This window comes from Saccopteryx bilineata, chromosome 3, assembly GCF_036850765.1.
Source record: "Saccopteryx bilineata isolate mSacBil1 chromosome 3, mSacBil1_pri_phased_curated, whole genome shotgun sequence".
Taxonomy (NCBI): Eukaryota; Metazoa; Chordata; class Mammalia; order Chiroptera; family Emballonuridae; genus Saccopteryx; species Saccopteryx bilineata.
Window position 1 is genome coordinate 291033032 of NC_089492.1, and position 22396 is coordinate 291055427.

General features: G+C 54.8%; 3 protein-coding genes across 8 annotated transcripts in view; 2 read left to right on the plus strand and 1 right to left on the minus strand.

Annotated features, from left to right (window-relative positions):
• The first annotated feature begins 341 nt into the window (after positions 1-341).
• Positions 342-5643, plus strand: C3H1orf174 (chromosome 3 C1orf174 homolog). 2 transcript variants are annotated; one of them, XM_066270622.1, is made up of 5 exons: positions 342-473; positions 2648-2758; positions 3507-3983; positions 4866-4969; positions 5366-5643. In XM_066270622.1, exons 1-5 carry the CDS (start codon positions 459-461, stop codon positions 5484-5486), a joined length of 828 nt encoding a protein of 275 aa, XP_066126719.1. In that variant the 5' UTR covers positions 342-458; the 3' UTR covers positions 5487-5643. The 2 variants fall into 2 exon arrangements, with proteins under 2 accessions (XP_066126719.1, XP_066126720.1); XM_066270623.1 differs by having other exon boundaries at positions 4866-5436.
• A 721-nt stretch (positions 5644-6364) lies between these two features.
• Positions 6365-18284, minus strand: DFFB (DNA fragmentation factor subunit beta). 4 transcript variants are annotated; one of them, XR_010730530.1, is made up of 8 exons: positions 18123-18280; positions 16849-16975; positions 14477-14665; positions 12829-12908; positions 11496-11666; positions 10593-10693; positions 7150-8595; positions 6380-6770 (listed from the first exon to the last, which is right to left on the minus strand). XR_010730530.1 is itself a non-coding variant. In XM_066270621.1 (7 exons), the coding sequence occupies exons 1-7, from the start codon at positions 18172-18174 to the stop codon at positions 8361-8363; spliced, it is 1026 nt and encodes a 341-aa protein (XP_066126718.1). In that variant the 5' UTR covers positions 18175-18284; the 3' UTR covers positions 7010-8360. The 4 variants fall into 4 exon arrangements, 1 of the variants encoding a protein (XP_066126718.1); XR_010730529.1 differs by having other exon boundaries at positions 6383-6770; positions 18052-18284; XR_010730531.1 differs by lacking the exons at positions 16849-16975; positions 18123-18280 and adding an exon at positions 16644-16829 and having other exon boundaries at positions 6365-6770.
• Positions 18285-18465: 181 nt separating this feature from the next.
• Positions 18466-22396, plus strand: part of CEP104 (centrosomal protein 104) — a 38311-nt gene continuing 34380 nt past the window's right edge. The window contains exons 1-2 of one of the 2 annotated variants that reach the window (XM_066270626.1): positions 18466-18699; positions 21028-21230. The gene's annotated coding sequence lies outside the window, so the exon portion shown is untranslated. The remainder of the gene's footprint in view (positions 18700-21027; positions 21231-22396) is intronic. The other variant, XM_066270624.1, reaches the window with a different exon arrangement.

Here is a 22396-nt window from a genome sequence, read left to right on the forward strand (position 1 = left end):
GCCAAGTTCCACCAGCAAGAGAGGCAGGACCTCGCAGGGCAAGCGGCTTTGCCTGCCTTCAGGCCAGGCGGGCCCCAGCACTGCTCACAGCGCTCACGAAGCAGAGGCCAGGGAGACCACTACCGTCATTTCCCGCCCGCCTCCCGACACTTGGCCGAGGAACAAGGGAGATGCCCATCACAAACATGGACTCCGCCCCTCTTAAACGTGGCGGCCGCAGAGGCAGCAAGGGAAGTACCCCTCACAAATATGGCCGCCATCAGCCCGCTACATAAAGCGCCGACTTTGTTGGGTCACATGCCTGAGAATCTCGGGCTGTGATTGGCCAGTCCTTTGATGACGTCAGACGCCACAGCGCGAGCCGGGGGCTGGAGGGTTGCTGCAGCCCTGTGAAGCGTTAGGCTGCCCCGAGAGCGCTGGGCTGCGGTGCTAGGGGCGACATTGCGCCTCTCACACTCATGAGGAGTCGGAAGGTAAGGAGGCCGAGGCCTGTTTGGGGCCAGGTGGGGGGGCTGCAGCCGCCGATTGCCTGGGGAGCTGAGGGGGGCGCCTCGGGCCAAGGGGCGACCTCTGCTTCGGCCTTGTCCAGGATAAACCCTGAGGCCACGCCTCCTGAAGGGGCTCCCATCCCACGCTTTTGGGAAGGGGGTTTTAGGCCCTGCCCCCTGAGCGGCTTTTTCAGGCCACGCCTCCAGTAAGGGGCTTTGAGTCCTACGCCCCCTGAGGGGCTCTTCCAGGCCACGCCTTCGGGTAGGAATATTAGGCCACGCCTCCTGAAGGGTCTTCCCATACCACGCATCCAGGAAGGGGGTCTCAGGCCACGTCCCCAGAGGCTATTTCCCAGGCCACGCCTCCGGGAACGGGACTCCCAGACCACGCCCCCGCGAAGGGGTCTCTCAGTGTTTCTGCCTTTCTGTTTCCTTGTATACGTCCTCATGTTCTGTTGAAACTGGGTACTTTAGATATTGTAGCAAATCTGGCCAGTGATCTCCCAGCCCTCCCCCAGGGTTTGTCATTGTTAATATGGTGGATTATTCTGTTAAGAGTCTCTTTCCTGTTCCGTCGGGCGGCACTGTGTGTGTGTGTGTGTGTGTGTGTGTGTGTGTGCGCGCGCGTGCGCAATCGCCCACTGCCACCCTAGGGTGATAGTGCTGGTAGGAGGCTGTCTTCCTCCCTGCTGTCCACACCCAGCTGTTAAACTCCAATACTTGCCAGCTGACTGCTCAATTGTTTTCTGCTATGACCTGGGACATATCTTGCTGTGCAGTCACATTCTGGTTTCTTTGAGGTCAGTGTCTGGTATCTGTGGTGGCCCACGGTGGGCCCCTCCCGTCTATGTTACTCTCTGGTTCTCCCCTGCAGTGGAGCTGGCCTGGCCTGCAGCATCTCAGCGGCCCTCCCTCCCAGCCTCCACTCTCCTGGACAGCCCCTCACAGGCATGGACTTCCCGCAGTGTGCTGCACAGGAAGTCACTTCCTTTGGGAAGAGATTATGATGTTTTGATGTCCCCTCTCCCCCAGGCAAAACCTCTGAGCCTGAGCTCTGTATAGTTGGGACAGTGATGACACCCCTGCTGTCCGAGGGGCTGGGGTTCAGAGGAGAGGGGCCCTGGCAGCAGCCTGGTGAGCTGCCACCTGGGAGCCTCAAGGCCTCACGGGCCACAGTAGGGGTGAATGAGGCGCGCCATGGTGACAGTTTCTATCTACACTAGCTTCTTTCCTTTTTGACCTTTTTTCTTATGAGCATGAGGCCTTCCATCTGTCCCCTTGTGTGTTCTCAGTCCAGGACCTGTCAGAGGACAGCTTTCAAGCCTGTCCCCTACAATGTCCATTTATCATTCCCTTCTCTTCGTTACTCGCTGCCATCATTTCCTAAGTGTCAGTGGCATCTGTTCTGCAACAGAAAAGGGAATTCGCAGGAAAATAACTGCTGGAACTCCAGTCAAGTCTGCAGCTTAGTTAGTAGTGTGGTCTAAAGCCCATTGCTTGGTGTTGGCAGGTGTCCTGTGGTGGTCTGACCTCAGGGAAGCTGAGTGAGCATGTACAGGAACTCCCTGTACCAAAAACCTGAAATTGCTCCAACGTAACATTTTAAATTTTATCACTCTAATTAATTTCTTGTTACTAGAAGACTTTCCTTTGCATTCAGAGTAAAATGGAGGTGGACCAATTTCTTACTGTTATGGTGTATCAAACAGATTAGTTTAATTCCTATAAACTAATAGAATTAGGACTGATTTCACCTGTAATTGGAGGGAGGGAGTTACAGGGTTGGGGGAGGTGGGTGGCTTGTTTTGTGTGTAAGTGTAATAATCTTTTATCCAGAACTTGGACACCACATGGAAGTTTGACAGCCTTCTGAGGAAGGCTATGTGCTGCTTGTTCAGAACTATTACCTTATAAACATGGGTTCCTAGAAACGTATGTGATAAAGAGACAAATGACCTCAAGCTTCCAGGATAGTGGGGAGAGGGGATCTACATCGTAAACCCAGTTTGTTTGAATTCACACACTTAGGCCCTGAGTGTCCTACCAAAATGATTCGGGGGAGGAGGGACTGTCTTCAGGTTTTCTCCCCAGCTGGGAAATCCCATCTCTACACCCATGTTTCGGGGGAGCAGCGTCTGATCGCTTTGCCTCTGGTCCAGCTCGCAGGGGGAGTGCGGTCCTCGGCACGCCTGAGAGCCCGAAGTTGCTCAGCCAGACTGACCTCTGCCCAGGGGGTCGGGATTGCCACGTCCACCAAGACAGTATGTCAGGTGAGCCTCTCATTCACACAATGACACCAGGATCCAAACTGGAGCGTTCAATCCCCAGTGCGCTGTATTGGAAACCAGAGCAGCAAGGGAAGGTGCTGGGAGTGCCATCGGATCTGGGGCTCTTATTTCCGAGTGGCTGCTCATCAGTGGGCGGGCACATGTCTCTGACTCCACCTCCTTTAATGGGGCCTTCTGAGTGATGGTGGCCTGCTGCCATCCTGCCCATCCCTAAGGGTTTCCAGAGAAAGGAAAGTGGGCTGGGGAAAAGATCCGTGTCCCTGTACCATGTCGTGCGTCTGTGGTTGCCTGGCAGTCCTCATCCTGGCATTGCCGTAGGTCGGTCGGCCTCATTGAGGCTGGGACTTGGTTCAATACCAGCAGCTGTCAGTCCCCTCCCAGTGCACAGCGTGGGAAAGCTGGGCTGAAGCCAGTGTACGTGTTTAAAGAGCCCTTCTCAGTCCCTACCTTCACACAACTTAGGTTGTAGCCAAACCATGGAAACTGGATTCTTTGTTAAAAGATTGTAATCTGTGAGTGTACCAGAGCGATGTCGGGGATGTCTAGGTTCTTCCCCAGCTGTCCCCTTAGTGGCAAGCAGTGAGCTGACCCTACAGAGAAGCTGGGCCTCAGCATCTCCCAGGGTAAGGTGGGAGGAATGCCAGCCTCGGGCTCGGGACTGGTTTGTGTGCCATCCGCTCTGTAATGCTAAGACGGGTCGCTTTTCCCTGACGTTTTTCTTCCTCGATAGACTTTCTCATCCCACAAAGCCACAGACAGGAGAACTTCCAAAAAGTTCAAGTGTGACAAAGGCCATCTTGTGAAATCGGAATTACAGAAACTGGTCCCTAAGAGCGAGAGTACTAGCCCACCCGAAGTGCCCCTGGAGACCCCTTATAAGAATGAGCCCCCAGAGTTGGCTGAAGACGGCCAGTTGCCCCAGGGAAAGGAAGCCGGCGTTTCCACAGTGCAGGAGACCACAGGCCTTCCCCTCGGTCACAGCCAAGTGCTGAGTGACGCTTGCTCAGCAAGGACTGACGATGGCCTCTCTGGGGCCCTTCCAGGAAGAGAACTGAACAGCAGCTCCGCAGTGGGGGGCAGGCCCACGCCGGAGCCAGAGCAGGCCCAGAAGCCACCCCTGCAGATGGACAGCAGCGTCTTCCTGGACGATGACAGCAACCAGCCCATGCCAGTCAGCCAGTTCTTCGGCAACGTGGAGCTCATGCAGGTGAGTCCTGTCGCAGTCCAGCCACGACGAGACTATTACGGGGTCTTTGAATGGGAAAAGGTATGGAATTGAAATAAATGATAGACAGGGACTTAAAGATATATATAATATATATACAGATGGGTTCAGGAGGACGCCACGGCAAACAGTCCCTACTGTTCCTTAGCCATAATGTCCCTGCTCCCAGAAACACATCCACTTTTATTCATAGAAAAAATGGGGTCCATCAGCAATTCAATTAAGTTTCCAAGGCAACTCAAAGACAACCCCCACCATGCCATCCAAATCTACTTTACACTAATAAGAAACTAGCTTCCAGCCTCCTCCGGAGAACACGGGTGAGACAAATGAGAATCAGGTGTAGCTCTTTGTTAACTAGGCAAATGAGGTGGGTTTGGGCCCAGCACCTCTGTCCAGATTGCAAAAATACCGTTTATTTATTTGGTCCCCAACAAGTCCAGCGGCACCTTCTCCCCTTGGGGGTTCCTCAGCAGACTGCACCCCCAGGGACTGCGTGTAAACACTACCTCCCCGCACAAGAGGAGGTTATGAAACAGTGGCTCACTGCACTGGGCACGCCCACCCTCCCTCTGCCCCGCTCAGAGCCTCTGCCACGGTGCTGGGCAGGGTCCCTGCCATGGCCCTTGGTGTGGGTGCTGCAGGGCTGTGCGCGCTCTGGACCTCACTGCAGGGTCGTGAGATCCTGTCTGGTTGCTGAGCTGCCGCCCCATACTGACTGGGCTGCCTCTTTTTCCGTCTCTCCCTTGAGGTGAGCCGAGTCTCCACCTGGAGAGCAGTGTGGCACTGGGTCCCCGCCGTCTGCAGGCAGGTGCTGACCAGAGGGTGGTTGTGACTGACGATGGTGTGTTCTCTTCCCCCAAGGACCTCCCACCAGCGTCTTCATCTTGTCCTTCAGTGAGCAGACGAGAGTTCAGGAAGATGCACTTCCGAGCCAAAGAGGATGAGGAAGAGGAGGATGCGGAAATGTAGGGAACAGAACACACACTACAGCTTCTGTACCTACTGAGTGCAGTGGACTACTGATAGCGTAGCAAATTATGAGACTTATAAAATGTATCCCCAAGAGGACGTGACAGTGATCAGATTTCCCGTGGGGAGGTTCCGCGGGTGGTATCCCTGGAGGGTGGAGCCCACTGCGGTGTGTGCAGGGGAGTGTCTTGTCTGCTGTCCCCGCAGAGGGGAGGATAGTATGAGCCCGCCGAGGGGCTGTGGTTAAACACGATGCATTTGTAGAGAAAACGCTCTGCTTAAGAACTTTAGGTTTGAGAATGTGCGGTTTAATTTTTCATTGTCAGAATGCAATCGTTCTTGTGATTGAGTCCGTGACCGTTCTTAAGGAACTCTCCTCTATTTCTGTCTAGGAAGCTCGTGTGGACCTTGGAAATTTTGCAAGATACATACGGGGGAAATATAAAATCTATTTTGAAAAATATCTTTAAGCTGAAACTGTCTTCCTTTCTAAAATGTATGGGAGCAAAGTAGGGAAGGTGAACCCTGCCCGGCCCCAGCCCCGTCCCTGTCCCTGTCCCCTTCATCAGATTAGGTCGCCTCTGTCCTGGAGCTGAACGCCCAGGCTGTGGACCTGAGGGTAGGCCCTCCTGTGGAAGAGGTGTGGCCTGAGCACATTCCTCACCCTGTGAGGTAGGGAGGGGCCGTCTTCTGGTTTATTACATCTTCATCCAGTTTCCTGCTCACAGTTCTGCACACCCCTAGAGTTTCCTAAGCGTTGAGAGTATTGTCATTACGAGGTGGCTTTGAGACCACATGGGTGCGGGCTGGTTAGCAGGAGAACTAACCCTGTGATTAGAGGGTTGGAACACTCAGCCCCACCCCTGGACCTCCTGGGAGGGGAGAGGGGCTAGAAGTCGAATCACTCGCCCAGTGGCCAAGGACCTAGCCAGTCCTGACTCAGGAATGAAGCCACAGTAAAACCCTGGAAGACAGCTCAGCTCTTTGGTCCTTTCTCGGAGAGCTTCCTTCCGGGTTGGTGAACGTGTGGTGAGCCTGGACAGGGCACCGAAGTCCCCCGCCCGAGCCCACCCACCTTGCCGTGTCTGTTCCGTTGGGCCGTCTGAGTATCACCTTTTACGATACACCATGAACATGTTTTTCTGTGGAGTCCAGCTGTGCAGCGAGGGCCAAGCTGTTCTCAGCGTGCTACTGGGCACAGCTGGCCCCACAGGCCACACCTCCCAGTCCTCGGGGAGGAGCACCTCGTGCCGCCTTCTTGCAGTGGATTGTAACACTCTACGATGGGTCTTTGCAACATGACACACAGTCATATACGGAGCCCACTGGGCGACAGACAGAGCCCTGTGAGGGACGGAGCCCACTGGGCGACGGACAGAGCCCTGTGAGGGATGGAGCCCTGCGTGTCCAGCAGCAAGGGGGAGGAGGGGGCAAGCTCGCTCTGATGCATGTTAGGAGAAGAGTCCGTCTTAAGCACTCTCCTAGGACCGCCACCAAGAACGCATATCACAGACATGCTATGAAGCTGCACTTCCAGATGGGGAAGCTGAACCGCCACCCCCAAACCCACCATTGCAGAGCAGGAAGGGCCTCAGCAGCCCCCAGCCCAACATCTCGGGCACTGGGCCTGGGAGGAGACCACATGTCCTGTCCCCACTGCCTGGATCAGGCAGGTGAACGCCGTGTGGGAGATGGGAATCCTAACATTCCACACACAATGGGCTCAGTCCAAGGTAGTCCCGTCTTTCGGTGAAGAAAATGGAATGATCTGGGTCAATTTAAAAAAAATAAATAGGCCTGGCCAGTTGGCTCAGGGGTAGAGCGTCGGCCTGGCATGCGGGGGACCCAGGTTCGATTTCCGGCCAGGGCACATAGGAGAGGCGCCCATTTGCTTCTCCACCCCCCCCCCTCCTTCCTCTCTGTCTCTCTCTTCCCCTCCCGCAGTGAAGGCTCCATTGGAGCAAAGATGGCCCAGGCGCTGGGGATGGCTCCTTGGCCTCTGCCCCAGGCGCTAGAGTGGTTCTGGTCTCGGCAGAGCGACGCCCCAGAGGGGCAGAGCATCGCCCCTGGTGGGCGTGCCGGGTGGATCCTGGTCGGGCGCATGTGGGAGTCTGTCTGACTGTCTCTGCCCGTTTCCAGCTTCAGAAAAATACAATAAATAAATAAATAAAACCACCGACCCCTTCTTTTTATTCTCATTCCTGTTGTTTTCAATGAGTGCAAACTTCTTTGACATGTCTTTATGAAAAATCTTTATTGCTTTTCCTGATTCTATAATAAATTTAAGAATTCAAATGGTACAAAGTGTAAAAAATAGATTTTTTAAAATTATGAAATAAGTGCTCATTTCAAAACTTCCAAGTACAGATTGTGTGTTGGTACCCACAGGGGACTGGTTGCAGGACCCGCCCCCCAACCATACCAAAATCCAAAGATGTTCCAGTCCCTGATCTAAAAGGGCAAAGAGGAGGGCATGCCGTCGCCCCTCTGCACCCGAGGGTTCCATACCACGGATGAGAAGCCTGGACCTGGCAGGCTTTAGGGAATTAGAATTAGCCCTGTGTAACCCAGCCACACCTGCCCTGTCCCCGGGATTGGTGCTGTTCACAGACACACTGTTGGCACACACGTGTGTGTAGCTGGCATAAACAGCGGGCCATCCTCCGCAGAGGTGGGCTACTCGCCTTGCGTGGTTAACAGGTGGCTTTCCGTTTCTGTTGGAAACACCCAACGCTGCTGCACAGCTAAGCGTTACGTGTGTTTGGCTGAATCAGGGAGTCAGTGATCCCTGACCGTTGTTGAGTCTACACAACCAGCAATTTCAGGTGGTGAACATAACGCCACGCTCGCCCTCCCCTGCTGACGGGCCGCTGGCAGGTCTCCCCTCCGGCCATTACAAACAGGACAGCAGGGAACATCCTCGTGTCTTCTTAATGGCGTGTGAATGCCTTACCCCCAAGGGTCACAACACCTGAGCATTTAGAAGAGTCTAGAAGATGGCATTTCTCATCCGGGACAGTGAGACCCCACAGAGCCCACATGTAAACTTGTCCCACACATGAGCGTGACCAGCGGTGGCCAAGACACCGTTTAGCATGAACCCTATGCCACACAAGCGTGCAAAGCCAAGTCAGAGAAAACGGGTCCCTGATCCTCATGGACCGGATGCCGGGGGCCCGGTGTCCCCTCAGTGAACCAATGCATCCTCTGCCACGGGTCTCAGGGGCAGAAAACAAACTCACAGAGGTACTGAAATCAGCCATCTGTGGGAAGATTTTGTAAAGGTTTTTTTTCAGAAGCTATTGCAAGTGGCCAAAAATATACATAGCACCTATGAAAATTCCGCAAGTCACCAGGCCTGTCAACATGCGGAGGCACGTGCCCGCGTCACCGGTGGTTGCGAGCAGCCCGCTTCCTCCTGGTCTTCTCCCGGGGCCTGTAGATCCTGCGCGGGTCGCAGTGGAGTCTGTGGACGGTCTTCTTGTGGCAGGCGACGTGCACCAGCTTCAGGTTCTCGGAGGTGAAGAGCAGGCTGTAGAAATACTCCCAGTCCACCTGCCTCCCGTCCTGTCCCTCGACGGCCTCTGCCAGCGTGGGGATGACGGTGCGTTTCTTCTCTATCCTGCACAGTGAGGCGAGAGACGGTCACTTCCTGCTGTCACTGCCCCAGAGGCACAGGCCCCTGAAACCAGGCGCGGTGACAGCACAGTTTCTACCCACTCGCTCATGGCTGAAACAGTAAAACTGGGTTTTGCTGCTGATAGGAAAAGACGGGGGAAATGAGATTTCGAAAGAGACCACACTTGACAACATCCCATGGAGGGGGCAGGGGGGTGGAGGGGGGCTCACGGTACTGCCGCGGGCCAAGCACTCGGGGACGTTTCTTCAGACGCGACCCAGCACCGTCACTGCGTGTGGCCTCGGCTGCCGGGCCCACTGCCCAGCCAGGTCTGATGCGAGCCACTTGGCTTATATCACTTTGAAAATCGGGATGGTGCATATTATTTTTAAATACTGAAAAATACACAGGAAAAAAAAATGGGCGGTGGCCCTGGTTCCCCATGATCACCGGCAACAACGTTTCTCACTCGTTTCCACGCTTTTTACCTCTGTGTGGATTTACCAGAAATTTACAGGGTTGCACGTGAACACGTTTTAAGTGGAACTCAGAAAGGAAGCTGGTAACCTGAGACAACCACGTTCATCTTGTTTCCCTCGTCCCTCCCCAGAGGTGACCACTGTTATGGGTCTAGTGGTGGTTCTGCGGGCCCACCCATGTGTATGCTAGAGTGTGTGTGACCACTTCTAGTGGTTCTGATATGGCTCTGGATGTGTAAACATTTTCACTCACGCAATACGAAGACCAACTCGGAGGCCCAGAAAAGGCATAGCTGGGAGGGCTGGCGGCGGTGTGACGCACCAGCCAGGCAGACAGGATCCTCTCCCCGACACCACGGCGAAATGCTAAATAAAAGCCCTCTTTCTTAAAAATACGTACCGGTTTATATACATAAATAAACATAGTTGAGATGGAAAGAGAGAAGGGGCCGCCAGCTGCCAGAAACAGAAATCAGGAAATCAGCGCTGGGTCCACAGGGACACGTGACTGCCCAGTGCCGGCCCGGGTCCTGGCAGAGGCATGCGCAAGCCAGGGGGGGAGGCTGCTGAGACCCCACTGCAGCCATTACGAGGGGAGAGGAGCCGCGGAGGAGCCGGGGGCTCCGGGGAGGAGGGAGGGAAAGCCTCTAGGCTAGTGACAGGTTGCTGCGTAGCTAAGCGAAGCACTGGTTGATGCTTCTCCCTCTCTCTCTCTCTCTCTCTCTTCCTCTCTCTCAAATCAGTGGACAAAAATTTTTTTAAAAAGAGAGAAAAGGCCTGACCAGGCGGTGGTGCAGTTGATAGAGGTTCAGACTGGGATGCGGAGGACCCAGGTTCGAGACCCCAAGGTCGCCAGCTAGAGCGTGGGCTCATCTGGTTTGAACAAAGCTTACCAGGTTGGCCCCAAAGTCGCTGGCTTGAGCAAGGGGTTGCTGGGTCTGCTGAAGGCCCACGGTCAAGGCACATATGAGAAAGCAATCAATGAACAACTAAGGTGTCGCAACGAAAAACTGATGATTGATACTCTCACCTCTCTCCGTTCCTGTCTGTCTGTCCCTGTCTATCCCTCTCTCTGACTCTGTCTCTGTAAAAAAAAAGAGAGAGAGAAAAGACTTCTGCTCATGTCAGTCAAGGCAGAATGCCATCACCACGCAGTGCCCTGTGCAGCCATTCACTGGGCCCCGGGGGCCAGGCCTAAACGAGGCCACCCTTCTGCAGCCCTGGGGAGCAGGCATGCTGACCACAGACCCCATGCATAGAAGGGAGCAGGTGAGAGAAGGACACACATGAGGTCACAGGGACATGGACAGGATCTGGTCCGGCTCTCACAGTGCCACAGGAGGCAGCAGGACTCCTGCGTGGGCCCGGCAGCCCCTTCCACGCGGATATCGGTCACACTGGTGGGTCCAGGACCCACACGTTCGGTACGTGAAGCACAGGGCAGCAGGCGAGCCACAGCCACACTGTGGGGGGCCTAAGCATGGTCTCCAGGGCAGGCCCCGGCGTGGTCGCCTCACTCACATGTGGTCCAGGTTCCAGGTGCTGAACAGGACCCGGCTCTCCCTGTTCCCGTAGGGGTTGATGGAGTGTCTGGACGCACAGTCGGCCATGTCAAAAGGACCCTGTACCAAAAGAGAACCAGGTGACCGCCGCGAGGTAAGCCTCTGACCTGCCGGTCTCGGGTCAAGGGGCCACCTCAGTCACGCTCCCAGCTCAGCCCCAGGTGTCATCGTCGGCCCTTGAGGCTGGATCACATGTGACGCATCACAGAAGGGGAGGTGGCCAGGAAGGAGTGACTGCCCATGTCACAAAGGGCACCGGCTCCGAATCCCCAGACTCATGGCACCTGGGGAATGGTGCTCCCGGGATTTGCTCAGGTGTCCAGGAAGGACCTGTGGTGTCTGCTTGCATGGCCCAGGATGTGGCTCCAGCCAGCGCCACCCACCAGGGGGTCAAGCTTAACTAGTGCCCAAAATGTCACAGCCAGCCACAAACCCCGGATCCCTGAGCTCTGTCCCCTAGAAAGCTAACCCAAGGGAACAAAATACATGCTTTCCAGGGGCTCCTGAATGTCCCTCCTTCTCCTACCAGCCCACTCAAAAGAACATCATACTCCTGTCCCCACCCCGTGTCAAGGTGAGATTCCTGCTCGGGGCACCTGCGTCTTCCCCACTCACATCAGCAGTGAGGTCCCCGACCAGCAGGACAGCCATCTGGGAACCTGTCAGAAATGCAGGTCCTCGGGCCCATGTGAACTCTCGCCCCACAGCCTCGGGGTTCCAGTGCCCTACTGACCGCCCCCCCCCCTCACAGCAAAGGGGCGCTGACGCCTGGAGCCAAGGGTGGGATGTCCTCCCCACCTCCCACGGAGGGCAGGATCAGCAGACGCCTGGGTGGTCCCAGGGTCAAGGACAGGCAGCTCACCTGGCAGGAGAACCAGCCTTCAGGCGTGCAGAGCCGGCCGTCAGCCTCGGCCCCTCTGTCAAAGTAGCCGCTGTTGTACCGCGCGGCCCGGAGCTTCTGGCCCATGGCCTCCACGATCCGCTCATACTCCTCCCGAGCCTCCACGCCCACCGCGGGTGTGTGAGAGCTCACCTGGAGGGACACCAAGGACATCGCTGAGGGGGGCTGGACGATGCTCTGTGCCCATGTTGGGCTCCCGTCCATTCAAGGCCACAGCGCTCGGGGAGCCTGGGACCTCAGCGCAGCTGTGGGGTGGGAGCTGAGCTCAGACAGGCCATGGCTGTCCAACCCTGGGAAAGCTCTCTGGAGATGGAGCTTTGGTCCCAGTCGAGCTCTGGACACCCTGGCCCTGTCTCCCAGCACTGACCACCGCTGCCCAGGAAGACAGAGAGGAGGGTAGGCAGGGAGCAACCGCCACATCAGGTCACCACCCCACCTCCCACGCTGCTCGCTCTAGCACAGGTGGCCACTGCCACCCATGGGTGCATGGGGCCATGCCATACACCAGGGGACCCCCTTCCTGAGCTGCCCCAGAGCCAGCCCTCCTCTGTGTGTCCTTCTGTAAAGGTCTGCAGGGGCCACACAGACCCCCTCGAGGCCAAGTGTCTGCCCGTCCCCGGGACTCAGTCATCCTCCAGAGCAGGGATGTGCCCTCTCTGCTCCCCCCACGGCTTCCTGTCTGTGCTCGTTTGTTGTCTGGGCTGCTGCTTTGTTGCAAAGAAGAACAGAGACCACGCCAGACACCGGACCAAGGACCGATTTCCACTGGGACCATGGCAGCTTCAAATCTGCCCGGAGCTACCTCTCACGTCTCCCAGCGGGGTGGCCCCGAGCCAGAGCTCCAACCACAACTACTCAGAGCCTTCCACTTCTTGTAGGGCTCAGACACCCGTGCTGTGCCCCGGAGAGGAAAAAAATGACACCACTGGGAAAGGGAAGACATCTCCCACCCACGAGGCGTCCTTCAGCGCGAACGGTGAGCCAAGACCAGGTGGGCTCACGTCCATATTGAACTGCCTGATCGAAGATACGGAAGGTGGGTTCTACTCCAACCGCGCAGGGAGAGCTGCATGCAAAATGGGAGGTGGCACGCCCCTGCTGGGACAAGGGCTGCCTGGGCAGAGGCGGCCCCGGCACCGTGCACTGTGGGGCTGGGAGTCCAGTGACCCCTGCACCAGAGGAGCTCCGGGAAGCCCAGTGATCCCTGCACCAGAGGAGCTCCAGGAAGCCCACCTCCCACAGAGAAGCTGCCTGCCAGACCCGCCCAGCACTCTCTCAGTGAAAGCAGCCCTACCTCTCTCAGGTAGCTCCGGATCCTGCTCTCACAGCTGAATCTCAGATAGCTGGATTTGTTCCTAAACCGGGACTCCAGTCCTGCAGAAGCAGCAAAGACAAGACCCCTGCAGTCCATGGCCCTGGGAGGGCCAGGACGTGGGGACTGGGGGCTTTGTGGGAGAAACGTGCTGCCATCCCTGGTTACTGCTCGTCCGGTCCACCAGGAGGCTCTCAAACGTCACCTGGGGCTCCAGCTGGTGACGTTCTCCGGCTGGCCTTAAAAGGCCAGTCCAAGAAGTGGAAGCCACCCAGGTGTCCATCAGCGGATGGATGGATAAAGAAAATGTGGTCCGCCTGACCAGGCAGTGGCGCAGTGGATAGAGCGTTGGACTGGGATGCGGAAGACCCAGGTTTAAGACCCCGAGGTCACCAGTTTGAGCGCAGGCTCATCTGGTTTGAGCAAAGCTCACCAGCTTGGACCCAAGATCGCTGGCTTGAGCAAGGGGTTACTCAGTCTGCTGAAGGCCACGGTCAAGGCACATATGAGAAAGCAATCAATGAACAACTAAGGTGTTGCAATGCGCAACGAAAGACTAATGATTGATGCTTCTCATCTCTCCGTTCCTGTCTGTCTGTCCCAGTCTATCCCTCTCTCTGTCTCTGTAAAAAAAAAAGAAAGAAAAGAAAATGTGGTCCATCTACACAGTGCAATGTCATTCACCTTAAAACCCGGACACCTGGGCCCTGGCCAGTTGGCTCGGCGGTAGAGCGTCGGCCTGGCGTGCGGGGGACCCGGGTTCGATTCCCGGCCAGGGCACATAGGAGAAGCGCCCATTTGCTTCTCTACCTCCCCCTTTCCTCTCTGTCTCTCTCTTCCCCTCCCACAGCCAGGCTCCATTGGAGCAAAGATGGCCCGGGCACTGGGGATGGCTCCTTGGCCTCTGCCCCAGGCGCTAGAGTGGCTCTGGTCCCTCCCGGCAGAGCGACGCCCCGGAGGGGCAGAGCATCGCCCCCTGGTGGGCAGAGCGTCGCCCCCTGGTGGGCGTGCCGGGTGGATCCCGGTCGGGCGCATGCGGGAGTCTGTCTGACTGTCTCTCCCCATTTCCAGCTTCAGGAAAAAAAAAAAAAAAAAAAAAAAAAAACCCGGACACCTGGGACAGCACGGATGGACCCAGAAGACATTAGCAGCTCAGTGAAATCAGTCACAAAGAGACAGGTGCTGTCTGATTTCACCTTCTGTGAGGTCCCTGGAGGAGCCAAACCCATAGAGACAAAGAGCAGACGGTGGTGCCTGGGGCTGGGAGGGGCGTGATGGTCAGTTTTTAGTGGGGACAGAGGTTCCAGTTTGGGGAAGATGAGAAAATTCTAGAGAGGATGGTAGTGATGGCCGCACAACAGCGTGAATGTGCTTTAATGGCCCTGAGCTGTGTCCTTAACAATGGCTGGAATGGTAAACTGTGTGTATGTGTACTTGACTACAGTCCTAGGCTGCCTGGAATCCAGCCCCGCACGAGCAGAGAAGGTCGGCAAGCCCCTGCCTGGGGAGTCTCTCATTAGGGAGCCCCTTGCTTTGGGAACTGAAGTCAAATCCAGCCTCTCCCAGGTGTCCAGCTGTGGGGAAGCGCTCCCACCCCCAGCTGCCTCCAGGCCCCGACTCCACCAGGCACCTTCGAACCAGGGAGGGTCCTCCTCCTTGGTCTCGGCTGCAATGTTCGTGCTGATGGTGTGCAGGAGGTCGGCCAGGAGCTTCTGCCGCAGCGGGGCCTGCTCGTCAGACAGCAGCTGCCGGGCGGCCTGGATGACCCCCACGTGCGGCTTGTGGAACACGCTGAGGAAGCGACTGATGTCGCTCACATCTGCCACCAGCAATGGGAACAAAGAGAAAAGCCATCAGTCCCTGGGGGCACTGCCTTGGGAAGTCAAAGTGCTGACCGCCTCCGTGAGAAGGGGCTCCCCACATCTACCCCTCCTCACTTGGGAAACAGCTAATCTCAGCACTGTCCTGGGCCCCAGTCCTTGCCCGACACAGACGAGCCCGGCCGTCTGGGCCTTGATCCTGGTGCTCACTCCTCCGGTGGGGTGCGAACAGAGGAGGAAGGCATGGGAAGTGCTTCAGAAAACAAAAGCCATCAAGCGGACTCAAGCGGACTCAAGCGGACTACGGCCCTTCATTCGCCCTTTCTTCTCCAAAGGAAGTCATATTATCTCTGGACCTCCCAGGAGACCTTCCTCTCCGAACCCCTGACTCACTTCCTTCCTCCTCTGGAAGCTTCCCGCCCGTGCCCAGCGCTGCAGGCCGCCCAGCCGGCGCTTAGGACCAAGTGGAGCTGGAGGTGACCAAGGCCCTTACAAGACCTCACAGATGGAACTCAGCACACGGACAGCTGCGAGACACGGCCCAGCAGGGTCATTGCGGGGCTCGAGGCTGCTCAGTGTTAGAAAATCAACCCCTGCAATCAACCCTTCGCAGGTGACGGAAGAAAAGTCACATGTCATAGCACCTGATGCCTAAAACAGAGGTGAAAATCTCCGGGACCTATAGCTGGGTGAAAAGTTCTCAGACTTAACACCAAAAGCAGAAGCATAAAAAAAAAAAAAAAAAAAAAAGGACAACTGGACTTTTAGCAAAATAAACTTTAGTTCCATGAAAAGACCCTTTTGCTTCAAAAAGACAAGCTACAGAGTATGAGAAAATATTTTACAAACCCCCTATCTGACAAAACACTCTTATCCAAAATGTATTTTATCTCTTAACTCAACGTTAAGAGATAAAAACAATTAGAAAATGGGAAAAAGACACAAAGAGGATACAGTCAGCAACAACTGTGCAGACGATGGCGGTTCCCACACAGCCGTGCGTGCAGCGGGCCACACCGTCCAGGCTGCACACGTACACACTGTGATGTTTGCACAACCACCAATCAGAGCAACACGCTTCTCAGAATGTAAGTGTCACGGGACTACACAGGTGGCAGATGGTCACAAGAAAAACATTAAACACCATTAGCCCTCAGGTAAATCCAAACAGACACGATGAGACACCACTACACACCCATCAGAATGGCTACAGTAAACAGCACACAGCCAGCAGCTGGGGGAGCAGCAGACCCCCTGTACCCGCTACAGCAATGGGACCTGCTGTAGGCACTGGGAACCATGGGGGCGTTTCTTTGCTTTTTCTTTAACAATTGTATTGGGATTTAATTTTCGTGTCTGACAAATTCACCCATAAGCAACGTACAACTCAGTGGGCTTTAGTTATTCACGGAGTTGTACAACTAGGTCCACGGTCATTTTAGAACGCCTTCCTCACCTAGAAAAGAAATCCCACCCCCTTTAGCTGTCTATCAACCCCTTTCCCTCCACTCCCCCACCCCTAGCCCTAAACAACCACTGATCTCCTTGCAGTCTCCACAGACTTCTCCGTTCTGGACGTTTCCTGTGGGTGGGATCAAGTTCTACAGGTCTTTTGAGACTGGCTTCTTTCACTTGACGGGGTGTTTTCAAGGATCGTCCACAGTACAGTGTAAGGCAGGAAACATTCCACTGTTTGAATAGGCCATTTGTCCATTAGTGAACATTGGCTTGTTTCCACCTCCTGGCCATTGTGAATAAAGCTGCTATGCACATCCGTGCACAAGCCTTTGTATGCCGATGTGTGTTTTCACTCGTCCTGAATACACAGGTCCACTCCTAAGTCACTCCAGGGTCACCTGGTGATTCTGTTTCAGTTTCAGGAACTGCCAGGCCCTTTCCCATGGCCTCGGTACCGTTTCACATCCCCCCAGTAGAGTCTGAGGGGTCCGGTTCCTCCGCAACCTCACCCGCACCTACCATCCCAGTGGGCGGAAGGCAAGGTCTCAGCATGGGTGTGATCTGCATGTCCTCGAGGGCTGATGAGATGAAGCATCTTTTCTTGTGCTTGTTGACTGTGTGAGTATCCTCCCCGGAGCAATGCCTCCAGGACCGCTAGCTTCCCTTGGCACTCCTAGGTGTACCCAACTTCCCCGCCACTCTCCAAAGGCCCCCCACAACTTACAGCCCTGCCAGGTCTGACCCTCCGTGAGCAGCACGAGCTCCGAGTTGTTGGGGACGCTCCAAAAGTAGTCTCCAGTCAGCTCCGTGCCATCTTCGTAAAGGCACAGGCGAGAGCCCCGCATGGGCAGCTGGGGAGAAGGAGGGGAGAGAGGGCGGGATGCTTGCTTAGCAGGCCCATCTCCAAACAGCAGCGTGAGGTCTTCCCACCTGCAGCCCCCACAAAGAACAAGAACGAACTAGGTTTTAAAGAATCACACTTGACAGCAGGGCAGACACCTGAGACAAGCATATGGGTCTAAAGAATCAGTGTGACCTGTCGGAACAAGGGCACTTACTGTAGGTCATTCAAAAACATGAAGAGTCACAGAAAGGTATCTACAGTGGTCACCGCTTTGTGGGATGCACGACCTGGACCATTCCTAGATGCTCCTTAAGGGCACTTAAAATCTGACCCTGGCCTGACCAGATGGTGGCGCAGTGGATAGAGCACTGGCCTGGGTCGCAGAAGACCCAGGTTGGAAACCCCGAGGTCGCCAGCTTGAGTGCGGGCTCATCCCGCTTGAGCAAGGGGTCACTAGCTCAGCTGTAGCGCCCCTCCCACGCCCCCACTCCGTCAAGTCACATATCAGAAAGCAATCAATGAACAACTAAGGTGGGTGCTGCAACGAAGAATTGATGCTTCTCATCTCTCTCCCTTCCTGTCTGTATGTCCCGCTTGCTATCTCTCTCTCTCTCTCTCTCTGTCTCGCAAAAAAATATAATAAATCCGCGCCTGTTTCCAAAACTGACGCAAGATGCTGCCACCAAGCCAGTGAACGCACCTCCACCAAGGAGGTTAAGAGGAACATCTCGCTGGAAACGACGCACGGCCTCTGCACGGCGGTGTGACCCGCACACAGGTCAGCTTGAGGAATTTTTAGGAAGACTCCTGTCGCACCCCCGCTCCGCACGTGCACACGCCCCAGCGCTGGCCGAGACCCAGACACGGAAACACATTCGGCATGGGTAGGAAGGACGGCGGGACAAACACCGCACCCGTGCTGCAGGGCCTCCAGAAGCCCGGGCGCCCAGCACTGCACGCTGGGCTGCGCCCGTGCCCCCAGCGACAGCTGACGGCCAGGCTGCCCTGTGCCACCCAGGACCTCTGGGCGAGCTCGCGCCCCGCACGTGGAGGCCCCGGGCTCAACCCCCGACCCCGCCGCACCTGGAAGCGCTGGCACCCCTTCCGCAACACCTCCAGGCAGCTCTTCCCCGCGACCCCAAACTTCTGCTCACAATGCAGGGCCCGCAGCTTGAACGTCTTGGGCTTCCGGAACACAGACAACATCCTTAGGGCATCTGCGTGGCCCGCTGCTCATACGCGTCCTCCCCTGGGGGTGGCAGGGCTCGGCTCCTGCTAGACACCGCGGAGGAGAAGCAAGCCGCGCAACGACCCCCGGAAACTACACTTCCCAGAAAAGCCCGGGAAAGAAAAGGCGTGGCCCCGCCTTTGTATGCGCATGCGCCTTTCCCCGGAAACTCCGTTACCCAGAAGGCCACGGGGAAGTGGAGGTAAAGTCCCGTCTTGTGCGCAGGCGCATCGCAATGGGGACAGGGTCGCGCAGGCGCAAAAGGCGGGGCCAGGCCGGGCTGGGTCTGGTTGTCATGAGAGCGGCAACGGCGGCCGGGCCGCTGGGCGTAGGCGCCCAACACTGCTCCTCCGCCGCCGCCGCGAATTCGGGGTGCGGGCGGGCCCGGGGCGGCGGAGGCGGCGCTGCCTGAGCTCTGCCAAGAACACGGCGCTGCCGGGGATGGACAAAGGGCCCTGGGGGTCGTGCAAGTGCCAAGATCCGGCGGCCATCCGTCCTGACAGGTACCGGGGCGGGGCCAGGGGCGCGGGTCCGGGGCTCGGGTGCCGGCGTGTGGCCGCAGGGTGAGCCGGCCGCGGGGCGCCCACTGCTGGAGGGCGGCGGGGCCGGTGGTGGGGACGGACTGTACCCAGGGGTCCCGAGTTCGGTGCCGGGCGCGCGGCGGGCGGACGGAGACCCGGGACTACGGGACAGTTCGCGTCCCGTCGTTTGTTTGGTTACAATGCGTCTCTTCGACCTCACGCGGTCTCAGGCACTCGCACCAGATCCCGCGACCCCTATCCCCCCCCCAAAAAAAACCCCACGTAATTGTATTGTAACATTGACGTTTTCTCTTGAAAGGTGGAAACAAAGTTTCCTCCCTCAGTCTTGTAGCAAAGACGTCCTGCAGTAGCTAAAATGTTTCAGTTTGCTTTTGGAAAGCAGACCAGGGAAAGAGCCCGAATCAGCTCTCTCCCGGCAGGACGAGCCTGGGTGGTGAGGGAGCCTAGGCCGGGGACATGCAGCCCTGCGCTGGCTGGGGTAGCCTTCATCCTGCACTACGTGCTCGTCACTGAGCTCTCCACGGAGCTTCGGTTCTTCCCGGAATGTAATGATGTTTTTTTATAGAACCTGGTAGCAGTATCTTTCAAGTGATGCCCAATGTCTCATGTGAGACATAAACATTTACACAGGAGGGGACCCTGGGTTACAAGGTGACCAAAAACCGGATCCTTTGCAGATACCCAGACTGAGACTGCCTCTGCTGTGCCCAGGCATTTCTGCTGCCTGGTTCCTACATGCCCGGTCTTTTTTTTGGGTCTATTGAAGCAACATGTTATAATGTGCAGGGGTAGGGAAACTTTTTGGCTGAGAGAGCCATGAACGCCACATATTTTAAAATGTAATTCCCTGAGAGCCATACAATATATTTAACACTAAATACAAATAAATGTGTGCATTTTATGTAAGACCAACACTTTTAAAGTACAATAAATCTCTGAATTCTTTTTAATAACGTTGTTATGCTGTTGCTAACCAATGATGAATAAAGTACTTCTTACCATTAATGCGACTTCTGCATGGTTTTGCTGATGGCTTTGTCGTCTGGTTGATACATGGTGAGGTTAAGCTTCATGCAGATGTTGAGACTTTCATCTGTTAAACGTGGTCATAACTTGGTCTTAATGTTCTTTAGATGTGAGAAAGACTGCTCACATGCATACGTAGAGCCAAACGTTGTCAGTACAGCAATACTCACACGCTGCAGTGTGTGATATGTGACAGGGAAGCGCGTTCCAAGTTTTGACAATCAGCTGGTCCGCGGGTTGAAGTTTTTTCATTTCTTACCACTTGTGTTTTCTCGCCAACTCTGCTTGCTGTCGTGCAAGTCTTTCCAAATCTTCATTCAGTGACTTGGAACTTATTCACCCACATGTCTGAGGCCTTCAGGTCAGCAGCTTGTAGCTTAAAATCTCTGGCAGAGACACCAGGGATGTTACTCAGTTCGGCGCTGTCCACTGCACACTCGTGTGGATGGGTGATGAACTTAAAAAGATGAGTGCGCTCACGAAATTCTCCAAAGCGCACTTTGAATGACTGCAGGAGATTAGATGTGAAGGCTACTAGCTGCTGGAGATCAAGATGTTGAGCAGGGTCACTTGCTTGCATGCATCTTTAAACTCTCCCAGTTTTTCAAAGTGTAGTTAAACGACCTGTTTCAATGTTGGTGATGAAGAGTTCCAGCTTGTTTTCAAAGGCAAACACTGCTTGTTGAAGGGATAAGACTGTATTTCCAACGCCTTACATTTTCACATTGAGCTGGTTCAGATGTTCAGTCATATCCACGCGATAGTAGAACTTCAGGAGCCACTCAGTGTTAGTTAACTCAGGATGCTCGATGTTTTTCATTTCAAGAAAAGTCCGAATTTCACTCAGACAAACCGTGAAATGGCTGAGCACTTTCCCTCTTGACAACCAACGCACATTGCTGTGCAGAAGCAGACCAGGATAATTATTCCCAACTTCATCCAGCAGTGTTTTAAACTGGCGATCATTTAAAGCTCGGGCAACAATAAACTTGACCACCCGAATGACCAGCGACATCACCTCACCAAGCTGCTCGACACACATCTGAGCACAAAGCGCCTCCTGATGTAGGATGCAGTGAAAACTTAGGATGGGTCTCTTTTCATGTTCACAAAGAAGCACTATGAAGCCTCTGTTTTTCCCCACCATGCACGGAGCACCATCAATACACACCGAAATAAGTTTATCCATCGGTAGATTTTTTTCTTTAGCAAACTCAGTGAAAGACTTGAATAAATCCTCCCCTCTTGTTGTCTCTTTCATAGGCAAAACAGCAAGACTTTCCTCACGTAGTGTGTCACCAACAGCATACCTTGCAATCACGCTGAACTGGGATAAATGGCTTATGTCTGTTGACTTATCCAAAGCGAGAGAAAAGAATGGTGCTGCATTTATGTCCTTCACTTGTGTTGCCTCAATTTGATTTGCCATCATGATGGTACATCATGAACAGTTCTTGCCGACAGAAGTATGTCTTTTATTAGTTTGATTATCTTGTCTTTATCCAAAAAGTCATCAAAAAGCTCATTGTCAACATCAAGCATGAATGTTTTGGCATACTCCCCATCTGTGAATGGCTTTCCGTTTCTCACAATTGCTAAAGCACCAGCAAAGCTAGCCGAATTCCAGTCACTTTGTTGGATCCAAACAACAGAGTTGCTGCTGACTAGCTTGCACTCTACACAGTAGCTCTTGACATGCTTTCTTCCTGCTGTCCCCCTCTGGATATTTCGATGCAAATGTAGTATGATGTGTGTCAAAGTGCCGCTTTATATTTGACCGTATCATTGATGCAATTTTATCATTGCATATTAGACACACTGCAGAACCTGCTCTCTCCCCAAAGGCGAATTCCTCTGTTCATTCCTGCTGAAAAGTACGATACTCCTCATCTTTTTTTCTTTTAACCATCTTCTTCGTCAAAAGGGTTTCTGCAATTAGCTAGCTGACTACTTGATTAAAAGGAGGGAAGTTTTACTTCCTGACTTCACAACGACCCGTGTACTTTATGCATTATCCAATAAAAATTTGGTGTCCCAGGGCCCTGGCCGGTTGGCTCAATGGTAGAGCGTCGGCCTGGCGTGCAGAGGTCCCGGGTTTGATTCCCAGCCAGGGCACACAGGAGAGGCGCCCATCTGCTTCTCCACCCCTCCCCCTCTCCTTCCTCTCTGTCTCTCTCTTCCCCTCCTGCAGCCGAGGCTCCATTGGAGCAAAAAGATGGCCCGGGTGCTGGGGATGGCTCCTTGGCCTCTGCCCCAGGCACTAAAGTGGCTCTGGTCACTACAGAGCTATGCCCCGGATGGTCAGAGCATCGCCCCCTGGTGGGCGTGCTGGGTGGATCCCAGTAGGGCGCATGCGGGAGTCTGTCTGACTGCCTCCCCGTTTCCAGCTTCAGGAAAAAAAAATTTAAAAAAAAAATTTGGTGTCCCAGATGACAGCTGTGATTGGCTCCAGACACTCGCATCCATGAACATGAGCAGTAGGAAATGAATGGATTGTAATACATGAGAATGTTTTATATTTTTAACATTTTTTTTATTAAAGATTTGTCTGCGAGCCTGATGCAGCCATCAAAAGAGCCACATCTGGCTCATGAGCCATAGGTTCCCGACCCCTGGTATAGTGTGACAAATC